General features: G+C 44.0%; 1 protein-coding gene across 1 annotated transcript in view; it reads right to left on the reverse strand.

Annotated features, from left to right (window-relative positions):
- Window positions 1-13471, reverse strand: part of SMARCC1 (SWI/SNF related, matrix associated, actin dependent regulator of chromatin subfamily c member 1) — a 115602-nt gene continuing 102131 nt past the window's right edge. The window contains exons 27-28 of the mRNA XM_042474761.1: window positions 4643-4840; window positions 1-132 (exon numbers count right to left, since the gene is read on the reverse strand). Coding sequence (XP_042330695.1) covers window positions 101-132; window positions 4643-4840 — 230 coding nt within the window. The 3' untranslated portion in view covers window positions 1-100. The remainder of the gene's footprint in view (window positions 133-4642; window positions 4841-13471) is intronic.

Consider the following 13471-nt stretch of genomic DNA (forward strand, 5'->3'; position numbering starts at 1 on the left):
TTGGTTGCTACTGGCAGGTGTTTTGAGAGGTTCCTTGTGGCTGGAGTGTCAGGGGGCAGCCAAGGCTGGCGGGGCTGCTGCAGGTGGCGGAGTGGCCCCATCAGCTGGAGGTGGCTGGGCTGCTGGGAGGATCTGAAGAGGAAGACAGAAAAGGGGAGAATTAGAACAGGCAGCTCATGAGGGGCATTTTAAACTTTTGGACCATTCTTATATAACAACAACAACAACAACACACAACTTTTTATAGCCCGCCCAATCCACGAAGAATCTGAACGGGTTACAACAATAAAATACATCAATTACATAGAGTTAAAATCAAACCCTAGACCTACCCCCCCCCTAACCAGTACTAAAAACAGATTAAACAATAATAGTTTTTCCCTGTAAGGCAGGGATGAGCAACTGTAGGTGGGATGGGGCTGCAGCCTCCTGCCTGGACTTGGAGGGCTGCATGCCCCCCACCGCACCCTGACATTTTGTTGAAATTTTTTTGTCCCAAATGCACCCCACCTAGAACCCTGAAGGGGATTGCGTTGGGAAAGTACTCCATGTTTTCACCCTCTGCGTGCCATTCTAAGCTGAGGAGAGCCTTGCTTTCCAACAGGAAGCGACCTGGAAGTTGACTTCTGGTCATTTCCTTTTAGGAAAAAGGCCACTCCTGGGTCTAAAATGGCCCAGGGGCACACAATGTGGAAAATCTCCACCTGGGCACCTGGGGTTCCGGGTGGCTGCATGCAGTCCATGGCCACACTTTCCTCACATAAAGCCACCTTGAATTCCTACCTAGAAAAAGGTGGAAGAAAAACAATGTAATGAATGTATTAAAAAGGAGAGAAGGAAAGGAGAAGAGTTGAGGGGCCATCTTTTCACAGGTAATAGGATGCCATTTCTTGGAAGAAAGAGTGTAGGCTTGACTGAAGAATACACCAACATTTTTATTTTCCATTTTTCTCACTTTCCTTGACGCACTTTTGTCTTTTCCCCTAAACGTCATTTAAAATAACTCCAAGTTAAAATACGGTACATATATTGTTGTTGTATGCCTTCAAGTCGTTTCTGAGAAACAAGTACTACTGAAATGGTTTTTGTGGTTTTTGGGCTGTGTGGCCATGTCTAGAAGATTTTCTTCTGGATGTTCCACCGGCATCTGTGGCTGGCATCTTTCTCTGAAGATGCCCGTACAGATGTGGTGGAACGTCAGGATGAAATCTTCTAGAACATGGCCACACAGCCCGAAAAACCCACAAAAAACCAGATGCCAGCCATGAAAGCTTCGTGACACTAATGAAATGTTATTTTTCATGTCAGATGGAAGCTTTTATATGAGTTCTTTTAACAAAGATTAAAGAAACATACTGTATCTGTTTTGAAATGCAATAAAAATCATGCCGAGATAAAATACAAGTATCTCTAAACAATGACAAACGATGGTATGCTCACGTTCTTGTTTTAAAACAACATTTGAAACTAAAGTGAAAGTGTTTCTTATAAAATGGTTAAATAAAAACACCTAACTATCATTCCTACAGTTTTTGCTTTTTATTTTGCTAGTTCTCTTATTTTCTAATCAACTGTTTCTTTTTCCACGTTGGTTTCCCCCCCCCCCCCGCCAAAAACTAATTTTCTAGGTGGTGAATTTTCCCTGCTTGACTGCGGTGCTGGTAGAAGGAGGTCAAACTTCCATCTCCTCTCTGTCTTTCTCTTCACAAGCATGGCCCCAACACATGTAGTTCTGTGTGTGTCTCTATTTATTTATGGGTGTGTGGGGGGGGGGAGTTTTCAGTTTCTTTATACTTAAACCATGCAAGTGAGTTGGTAAGTCTACTAGCAGAAATTGGGAAAACATAGACTTGTAAGACTTGGAAAGGACCACAAGGGCCATCTAATCCAACTGCCCCCCCCCATTCAGGAATACAACTATAGCACTCCTGAAAGAGGCCAATCCCATCTCTGTTTAAAGACCTCCACAGAACAGAGGCCTATCACTGACCAAGGCAGTTGAACAGCTCCTGCCCTTAGGAATTTCTTCCTAATGTTTAGGGGGAATGCCCTTTCTTGTAATTTGACTCTTTCGGTTAGGGTCCTAGTTTTTGGAGCAGCAGAGAACAACCTCACTCTATTTCTACATGCCATCCTTTAAGATATATAAAGATGGCTATCACGTCACCTCCAAGTCTTCTGTTTTCCAAGCTAAAGATACTTGGTTCCCTGAGCACGTTCTGTTCCAGTTGATTATGTACAAGTTACCCCAAACTGGCTACATGTCTTCTGCTGCAGACAGTGGGTGCTCTTTATCAATCCCAGATTCAGATGGACTGACTTGGGCAGGACACCATGATTTTTCTGGGTATCAAGCAGTTTTAGTGTTATTCTCACCTTTGCCCATTGCTTTCATTCAGCACAGTTGTAAAAATACACATTTTCACACTGAATTTGTGCCAGATTCTAAAGGGGAGGCACTTGGACGACTGATATTTCAGTACAAAGTCTGATAGTCATTTATATAGCAACATAAAAGGCCTCCATCAGCTTCAGGCTAAGAGGTGGCCTGCAAGAAAAATGCTTAAATAGGATACTGGATTAACAGAAAACCACTCTTTCCTTGAACTGGTTTGATAAGTCTTTTTCTCTGTTGATTGGTTTGTTTTCTCCTTTTTAAAAAACATTGAAATGCCAATCTAATATTTTGCCCAGCACATGCACTGTGTAATTCTCTTCTGATGAAGCCGAGGACAGAGGTCTCTACACTAACCTGCAGAACTTCAGTTTTACAAAACCTAAAAATTAACATTTGACAACATTTGTTCCTTTTATTAACATACTCTGCATATGTGGTGTGGCTGCCAAATCAATTTCATTTGTTTTTATGGTTGAAAGGACATTTGTATTGTGGCAGGATGGGGCTTTATGGATGGCTAGAAGAAATAATGGTTGGCTACTAGTTCCAGCCAGCCACCAATTGCTGAGCCTGGCCAAAATATGCCTACCTTCAACTCAACGGAAACTGCTTCTAGTCTGGAATACACCAACTGCTCAGCTGCATTTTTACATAATAATGTTATCACAGACAGGTTCATTTTATTCTTTTAAGTGCCAACAGCCAATAAGTATTTTTAAAATCACAGAGCTGTATTATGGATCATTATTATCTATTATATTACACTTTGACTCTGCTGTTTTTCTGTTCTGAGTGCCAGAAAGGATGACTCCTCTTGCTGTCGCATCTCAAAAAAATAAAATCAAATAAAACCCATTACACTGGAATCTCTTAATCACAATTTCCCTGAGTTCTGGCCAATCTCCCTGGCTAATTTCCTGACAGAAAGTGGCAACCCTGGACTGGATGACACAGCAGCGCCTCTTGCTCTGAAATAGGGCATTGTTGGACTCCGATTGACATGAATACTCAACTATGGGACACATTTGTCCAGCTACTGAGAAACTGTAAATTGTGAAGATAGTCAAGAAACCGTAACATGTGTGACCTCCGCTCATCTCTGCTACACAGGCAAATAAATGCACGGCCGCCCAAAGATTCACTTTGTGAGAAGGGAGAGACAAAAGCCATCCTTTTTTGTGAGAACTACGGCTGCATCCGCACTGCAGAAATAATGGAGTTTCACACCACTTTAATGCTATAGAATTATGGGATTTGTAGTTCTATGAGATATTTAGCCTTCTTTGTCAGAGACCACAACAAACTATAAATTTCCTTCCTTGTCAGCCTACCATCCAAGTACCAACCATGGCTGACCTTGCTTAGCTCCCAAAACTAAGTGTGTATGTGTGTGTGCCTTCAAGTCTCCCAGGACCTTGCCTCTCCCTGTGCACCCAATTTAGACTGTGTGTGTGTGTGTGTGTGTGTGTGTGTGGTTAAATTGGACTTATGGTGGCCCCATAAATTTTATAGGGTTTTCAGTTCCTTCCTTTAAAACTTAGGCTACAGTACCTGGTAACCTGGCACTCCTTGTTGGTCTCCCATTCAAGTACTAACCAGGGCTAACCCTGCTTAACTTCCAAGGCCAGACAGGAGCTGGTGTCTTTAGGATAGTCAGACAGGGTAAAGACTTTACAGATGGAAAATTTCATTTGTTCAGCTACCTTGTCCTCAGATGGAAGAACAGGTAGAAAGATCACAGGAATACAGATTTTAAAGTTTTCTTCCTCAAACTGCCCTGTGCAACCCAATGAAACCTACATACTCTTTGTGTCCCTCCTCCCCTCCCCTGCGCATGCTTTACTAGAGGGAAGAAAAAGCTTGAAAGCTCTATCAAAACCAGAACACAATATAGTTCCCACAGATCTGCCCTCCACTATAGTGACACTGTTCAAAAGTCGAGATTACTGACTGAGTATCTGGGAGCGAAAGAGGCTTTTAAAGTAAAAGCATGGGCCTACCACCCACAAAAGGTGAAAATGCATAGCGCAGCGAGGCAGTGCTTCCCATCATGGCATACCAGGGGATTTAGGGGAAATGCCCCCTACTGGCCAGGTAAGGGACTGCAGTATGCTTTAGGACTGGGAAAGGAAGCTGGCAAATTTCTAAGACCAAACAGCTGCGATGGTTCTTTGAAACACAAAGAGAGAAACAGAGAGTGAGAGATCACACACAAAAAAACACACATGCGTCATCCTCACTTACACAAGCCGTTTGGAGAAGCCAGGGATCCCCGGGGCCCCCCAGTGTTTCCCGCTGCCGTACCAGATGGGGGGCCGGTGGTGGTTGTGCTGGTGCTGCCGGAGCTGCTGCTGGCTGGGTGAGTACTGGCCGCTCCAGCTGTCATGATCCTGCCTGGCACCGGCTGCCCAGGCATCATGGAGCTTGGGCCAAGGACCTGACCTGTGGGAAGCAAAAAAAATGGGTTACTGGCTGTGCCTGTGTGTGTGGACGGCTAGAAAGGCACTGCAAGTCTTGAGGCTACAGAAGAGCTACAGATTATAACAGAAAGGAAGAAGACCCTGCCACAATCATAATGAATTTGTTTGCCTGTTTACTTTATAGTCCTCTGTTTTCTCAAGGCAGACAACCAAGGCAGCTAGCAACTGGAGCTAACCATTTGAATTCAAACCAAACACAGTTAAAACTAACAGCAGTACAAAAGTAAAAACAACAACAACAATTGAGCAAGCACTGAAAACAGTAATTCAAACATTTAAGAGCATTATTAGAAAGCAGATAAAATTAAAAATAATTATAAAAATACAAATACAAATCCTACATTTAATAAACTAGGTGTCTGAAATATTGTTCCCAGGGGGTGCAACACAGTCTAGCATTGTCTGCAGAGGCTAGACTTGCCAAATAACCAAAGCCACCCAATACCAGTGTATTTGCACACATGCAATCATCCTCCTCATCATCATCATCCTTCTGCTGCTGCTTCGCTTCTGTTTCTTCCTCTTTTTGGAAGGCCCAGCCAGTAGCCAAGAACAGCCCTTTCAGGAAGACTGCCTGGGCTAATGTAGGAACTGCATCCACCAACTCCAGAAACATTCAGAGACTGTGACATCTGGGCACTCCAATATCAATGGCGGAAGCAAAGCTGCTCTGTTTCAGTCTTAGTGGAAGGCTCCCCACCTTTGACCACTGCTGAAATAGGTTCAGTACCCTGGATAATCCTCTAAAATTCAGCCAAAAACCTGACATTAGAGTCACCAGCTTCTGATGTTCTCTGTCTTCCTTTGTCCTCTTGCTCTGTTTTCTGTTTCTGAGAGGAGAAACAAGACCTCTCTTTCAGCATGTCCAAAATGGGGCGACCAAAATTATGAAAGGTCTGGAAACCACTAATCCCTGTGAGAAGCGACTTAAGGAGCTGGGTATGTTTAGCCTGAGGAAGAAAGGTTAAGAGGTGACATGATAACCATGTTTAAGTATTTGAAGGGATGTCATGTTGAGGATGGAGCAAGACTGATTTCTGCTGCTCCAAGGTTATAACCTGGAGCAATGGGTTCAAACTACAGGAAAACAGATTCCACCTAAATGCTAGGAAGAACGTCCTGATGTAAGAGATGTTTGCTAGTGGAACATAAATAAAGAATAATAATAACATGCTGCCTTAGAATGTGGTGGAGTCTCCCTGTTTGGAGGTTTTTAAACAGACATTGGATGGCCATCTGATGGGAGTGCTTTGATTGTGTCTTCCTGCATGGCTAAATGAGGTTGGAATGGATGGTCTCCTCCAACTCTAGGATTCTATGATTCTCCAAATCTGGTTCTGAAAGGTCTTGCTTTCCAATCTTGTCAACCCAAGAGGAGAGAGAAGAGATACAACAACTGCACAAGGCTCATTCAATGATGGATGGCATTTACGGACAATCTAGTACTCCAAACTTGTTACTTCAGCTGGAAAAGGAGCCGACGTCCCTGCAAAGACCCTCATCTTTGGGCAAGGAGTAGCTCTAGAGGCAATGCATGCCAAGAGTCAAGCAAAGTTGACTGCAGCAAGAAAGACCAAGGGCAATAAAGAAGAAGGTAGCATGTGAGCGAACGCACACCAGCATCCAGAGCTAGAAAGAAATGTGAGCAAATGTAGTTATCAGGTACTTAAAAAGAACTTTTGTCTCTGTGGGGAATGACAGGCAAGAGGTGGAAGCACAGAAAACAAGAGGTTTTGAAGAGAGTGAGAGTGGTAAAGTGGTCAAGTTTGGGGGAGAGTCCCAAGCAACTGTGAGGCAGAGCTATCACAGTCATTGTCACTATCGATGCACATTTATATTCTGGCTGTCCTTTCCCCAGTGTGAGACTCAAGACACCTTATGAAGGTTAAAAAGATATACCTAAAAAATTAACAACATATAAAAGTTAGAAGTTACTGAACGAGCAACAGAATTAAAAGCAGTTAAAAGATTCACCACTAGAAGGATAGCAACAGAGCACCACATTCTGAGGGACTCTTTCTTCTTGAGCCCTTTCAATGGGCATCTCAAACAAAAATGGTCTTCACCTGCCTATGAAAGGATAGGAAGGAGGGTAGCAGTCTAAACTCTCCAAGAACAGAGTTCTAGAGGCTGGGAGCAGCCACCAAGAAGGCCCTCTTCCATATTCCTAGCAGATGTACCTGAAAGAGTGATAGGACAGTGAGAAGAGCCTCCTCAGAAGATCAAAAAACATGGCCAGCATTGTATGTCAAAGTCTTTCAGATAATATGGATAACTTTACTGCGTAAGTACAGTTGGTCCTCTGTTTTCACAGGGGATCCGTTCCAACCCCCCCTTCCGTGAAGACAGAGACTTGCCAATATTCAAGCCCCATAGGCTTGAATGGGGCACGTGCCCATTGACTTTAATGGAGGCTGCCCCTCCGTGAATATTCAAGACAGAGGATCTCAAGTCCGTGAGAACAGAGGGACAACTGTATTGCAAAATCCCCACCAGGATGCTGGGCAGGTAGTTTAATACCATCACTCATGAGCCATGAATAAATAAGCACATGGTTTACTTTCCAGAGAGAGCCTTTAGCAGCACATTGCTTGTGGTAACACTTGGGCAGCGAGGAGATCCTGATAAAAGCATCTTGTGAGAATCAGGCCCACACTGCAGTTATTATTTTCAATTGTGTAGGTGGGGGACTAAAAACCTTGGCAGCAGCTACTGGTCCATTGAAATTAGCAGGCCCTTCCCTGGCCCTCTTGCAGTAATTGGGAGAAGAAGGAAAAATCTCGTCTTTCCTCATCATGACAGCCTCCGCACCTTGGCCCTTCCTTCTATAGCTGAGGAAACCTATTAAAAATACGTTACAGCGGTGGCAGAGGGAACTGAAGCCAAGGAAATGCCGAGGGAAGCAGATGGGGGCGGGAGCTCCCTGCCAAATCATAGACTGCCAATCCAAACACCCACTTAGTGTCTGCTGCGGAGAGAGTCTTATTAATACTATGTTAGCATCAAATACTATTTCTTTTTATTTTCTTCACCCCCCACAGAAAAATCTGGAGACATAAAAAACAGCAACTTGGGAGAGGACCTGATATGTGATATGAGAAGAATTGCCAGATGTCCCTTATTAGATGGACTATTAGATGGTATTTGAGGACTGGAAAGCTGCTCCTTTTACACAGACTGAACAAAATCCCCCCAAATCCTCTATTTTGGGATTGTGACCCCTTCACAAAGAAATAAATGTGTGCACCATACCATTTACAAATGTGGACAATATATTAATTTTACAGACAAATACATAGCTTTGAGTTAACTGAAATTAATACTTTAATATGGCATTTAGGCAGAATGTAAACTTGCTCATCCCTGCTGCTTTCTGACTGTCAACATTTCATGTCATAAATGTCGACTGTCCCTTACTACTGTTTTCAGAACCTGAAGACACAAGATAGGAGCTCACCAACCCAGGTTCCCCAGCAGCTGATTTCCTCTGCTACAAATTAGGCAGAGGTTGCCAGGAACCAAGGAGGCAGTGTGGTGTAGTGGTTGGAGTGTCAGACTAGGACACTGGGAGACCAGAGTTCAAATCTCTGCTCAGTCATGGAAACCCACTTGGGCAAGTCATACTCCCTCAGCTTCAGAGGAAGGCAAAGGCAAACACCCTAATGAACAAATCTCACCAAGAAAACCCTGTGACAGATTTGCTTTAGGGCCTCCATACGTCAGAAATGACTTAAAGGCACACAACATCACCACCAGCAACCACATATGAACAGTTTCAGGTCCTGCGATCTCAGCATTCCCTTTGGGCAAGAAGGTCTGCAATTGATAACACCAACTAGTTTGTGAATGTGGACATCAGGAGCCCCTGCCAGGACTAGCAACTGAATATTAACAAGCTCCAGTGAAGCTCCCAGACTTCCATGCTATATGATCTTTGCACTAAGCCTCCAGAAATCTTTTCACAGAGCATTCTACTATGGGTGCCTACCCCAACTTATTATAACTTTCCATTTTAGAAGATCCACTACATTGTCCAGAACACTAGACCAGCTCACCACACACTCTTCAGCAACACAATCCCAACAGTGAGGCCCTGGTCACTAACCAGGGAAGTAATAGTGCCACTCTATTCTGCTCTAGTCAAGCCCCACCTGGAATACTGTGTCTTGTTCTGGGCACGACAATTCAAAAGGGATGTTGAGAAAGTGGAGCATGTCCAAAGGAGGGCCACCAAAATGGTGAAGGGCCTTGGAAACCATGCCCTGTGAAGAATGCCTTAGGGAGCTGGGGATGTTTAGCCTGGAGAAGAGAAGGTTAAGAGGTGATATGATATCCCTGTATAAATATTTGAAGGGATGTCATATTGAGGAGGGAGCAAGCTTGTTTTCTGCTGCTCCAGAGACTAGGACCCGGAGCAATGGATGCAAGCTGCAGGAAAGGAGGTTTCAGCTCAACATTAGGAGGAACCTCCTGACAGTAAGGGCTGTTTGACAGTGGAACATACTCCCTCGGAGTGTAGTGGAGTCTCCTTCCTTAGAGATCTTTAAAAACAGAGGCTGGATGGCTTTGATTTAGATTTCCTGTATGGCAGGGGGTTGGACTGGATGGCCCTTGTGGTCTCTTCCAACTCTATGATTCTATGGTCTAGCATTCTGGACAGTGTAGTAGGACTTGGATTCAAACTACAGGAAAAAAGATTCCACCTAAACATTTCCTGACGTTGTTTGACAGTGGAAGATGCTGCTGCCTCAGCGGATGGTGGAGTCTCCTTCTTTGGAGGTTTTTAAACAAAGGTCTGGAAGGCCATCTGCCACAACTTGGATTGTGTCTTCCTTCATGGCTGAAGGGGAATGGATTGGGTGGCCCTCGGGGATAACTTCCAACTCTTCTAGGATTCTATGATGCTAGAATGTAAACCTGAGTGTTGTGCTCTAAGGTTTGGGTGGTGATGATGGATAAGGGAACAAGTAGAAGATAGAGCACCAGTTCCACAAAAACAGGCACATAGGGTGGGTAGAGAAAGCAGGATAAATAAGAAAACAGTGGGCTGTATACTGTTTCAGTCAATCACGGAAGCAACTGATTGCTCATTTATAATGCAATCGTATAAAGAGAACTTCACTGGCATTTAAGTAGTTGCAACTCTTCTACTTCTTCCCCTCCACAAATGCTCTGACATAGAAACAGATCCTCTCATTACCAAGGTCCTTCAAATCATAGCAGTCCACGCAGATCAAGAAAAAGCAGACTGGAGTCCCTGCTGCCTTTGTGAATTCAGTGCTCCCTACTTCTGTCAAAAGAACTGGAATTCTGCTAAAGACGTAAAGCAGGCAAATTCACGGCATGCAAGATTTACGCTGAAATCGCCAATTTGCATGATTTATTCCAAGAGAACAAAATGGGCTCTTGGGTTGGGGAATATATCTATGTCTGTCTATCTACAGATTAACAGATAGAGAGCGATATACATGTCATACTTACGCATAGACACACGTTTCCTTCCTTGAATAACAAGATCCATCAACTGAAATTCCTAGCTGTTCACGCTCTAAAGTCTTGTGGCAGGCAAAGATAAGAGAAGGGAAAACTAACAAGGCTTTGCATGTGCTAACCCCCAAATGCATGCATGTCTTGAAATCAATACAGCAACCTGACATGGTGAAGTTTACCATCAGTGGTTCTTAAACTTTTTACCTTTGTGATCCCCTTTACATCTACAGATGTCACGCGCACTTGACGTAATATATGAATAAAATATTTTGTTTAGTGTGTATATTTTTTGCTTGTACATGCATGTATATTAATATTTTAACATTTTATAAGGAAATGGCTGCTCACCTTACTGGAAGACTATACATGACCATCTGACACCTATAAGTCAAAGCATTTATAGAATTGGTTGGCTTGATGGAATATTCACAGCACTTGTGCTTTGCAATAGTGCCTTGGCAACCTTGGCAAACTATATTACACTGTAAGAATCTGGGGGCCTCAGGGCTTCCATTCTGTTTGGATTCTGCCTGCCAGGGTGGGCAACAGAAATATATTTTTTCCCCTGAATAAAGTTAGATTGTTGATTCACCTGCAAGCCCTGTTCATCTTTTCCTGGTGAGGCTGGGAGAAGCAACTCCATTTCAATTGTCATGAAGGAGGCTAGCTGTTTCTTAAGAAAGCCAAGAAAAGGTTCTCACAAGGATTCTCCAACAAGAAGGATCCATCCAAGTAAACATGGAGTGGACTGCCTCCGGGGAGCATGCTCCACCATGTGCAACTATGGCATTTCTGTCACTCCTTTAATGACAACCTGTTGCTGCTGACAACCAAAAACAAAATAAGCAGAACTAAGCAAAAGGGATTTGCTTCTTGAAACAGAGTCCTGACATGTGTGTGTTTTGCCAGAACTTTTGCTGCTGGGGTTACTGAGGCCCTTCAACTCTCCTGAGCATCTGATGAGGTGAACACAGGGCCTGCCATGTGCTACGGTGAGAGCTTCATGCAAAACTGCCTCCATCAAGTTCAGCTGGAAGTGACCCAGCTCAGCTCTCTCCTCCCCTTCACACACGAGGAAGGAGCAGGCAGCAGAGGCACTGAAGCATCCTCCTTAGCCAGAACCACTGTGCCTGCCATCTGCCTGCCTCTCCTGCTCCAGCTCTCCCTCTCTGGTGAGATCCCTGAAAAAGACGCCAAGGCCAGGGCACAGTTGGGAGCAAGAAAGCATACTGACACAATGGGATTTCCAGCTACTTGCAGGCCAGCCAACGGCGCTCCGTCAGAATCTAAAATCACACCTGGAGATCTGGCAACGTGAGCTGTTAGGAGACTGGGTGAGCTGTGCTACAAGTCCAAAAGTCAGGAGAAGCCTCAGCTAATGTGGGAGCGGCTGGATCTCGAGAAGCTCTAAGTGGAGACCACTAGTCTTCTAAGTAAGAGAGAAGACCAGGACTTGAATATAACAGTCTCTGAATTAAATCTCGTGTCTTTTAAGCTACTGGCTCCAGCCTCCATTCTGAATGATGTTCTGTGCCTTCAAATTGTCCCCTGTTTATGGCAACCCTAAGGCAGACCTATCATGGGTTTTCTTGGTAACGTTTGCTCAGAAGGGAGTTTGCCTTTGCCTGTTTCCAAGGCTGAAAAGGTATGACTTGCCCAAGGTTTCCAGTGTGTTTCCATGGCTGAGCAGGGATTTGAATCCTGGATCCCAGTTACAGTCCAATGCTCATGCTACTACATCACGCTGGCTCCCTTCTGAATGTACAAGCACCAAATTCCCTGTCTTGTTATCTTCTTGCCAGTGGTGCAAACAGAGTTTTAGATCCAAAAGGAGCACGTTCATAGAATCATAGAGTTCAAAGGAAGAGACCTCAAGGGTCATCCAGTTCAACCCCATTCTGCCATGCAGGAATACACAATAAAAGCACTCCTGAAGCATGGCTATCCAGCCTCTGTTCAAAAACCTCCAAAGGACACTCCACCATCTTCTTAGGCCACGTGTCCCACTTTTGAACAGCTCTTACTGTCAGGACATTCTTCCTAATATTTATATGGAATTTCTTTTTCCTGCAGTTTACATTCATTATTCTGTGTCCTAGTATCTGGAGTAGCAGAAAACAAGCTTGCTCCATCTTCTACATGACATCCTTTCAGATATATAAGTATGGCTATTATGTCCCCTCTTAACCTCCTCTACCCCAATAAAAATAAAAATACCCAGCTCCACACTGTGCTCTACATAGGGAATGGGTCCAGACCCTTTCACCATTTTGGCTGCCCTTCTCTGGACAAGCTCCAGTTTGCCCATGGAGAGACTGGAAGGTGCCTTCAGTGGAAGCTTTAAATGCAGGAAGGCACAAGATAAAGGACACAAGGCTACTGGACAACATTGTTCTTTGCCTACAAGGCCAGGGCAAAGTGCTCAGAAGCCCACAGGAGGGCACGGCATATCTATTTTATGGAATTAGAAATAATTTTTTTTTAAAAAAATCATCATTTGTCATTTTCTTCTGGAAATAGCCATCAAGGAATAATGGAGGGCAGGCAATAAACCCACTGTCTTTACAGAGTCCTGCCTTAAGTGCTAGAATTCTCTATCTTCTGGTTGAAAGAAGCATTTTACTCCCCAAAGGCTTGAATTTCCCTTTCTTCGCCACTTTTGTTCACTCTCCCTCTCTCTTCCCCACCAAGTACAAAAATAGCAACAAGCACCAGAGGTCAGCTCTGCAGATCTTGTCTGTTCCTTGAAACCCAATCCATTCAAATACAAGGGGACCTGCAATCAGACTTCCTTCCCGATGAAAACACTTCCCCATCTGCCATGAGAGGCTTTGCATGCAACGGATAAGCCTGAGATTTCACAAGGCATCCCAGCTGAATCAAAGAAACGTGTGCAATTTCTGAGAGAACGGGCCAATGAACAGCGCAACTGACTCATCCAGCTCATGCTAATAAATAAAATAAAATATTTATTTATAGCCCGCCTTTCCGCAGATCAAGGCGGGTTACAGCATAAAAACACAATAAAAACAGCAAAAGTTACATTAAAATGGCAGAACACAATTTACAAAGCTGGGCTTTCATGAAGACTCCACCACAGGAA

This window comes from Sceloporus undulatus, chromosome 6 (assembly GCF_019175285.1).
Source record: "Sceloporus undulatus isolate JIND9_A2432 ecotype Alabama chromosome 6, SceUnd_v1.1, whole genome shotgun sequence".
In the NCBI taxonomy this organism is placed as follows: Eukaryota; Metazoa; Chordata; class Lepidosauria; order Squamata; family Phrynosomatidae; genus Sceloporus; species Sceloporus undulatus.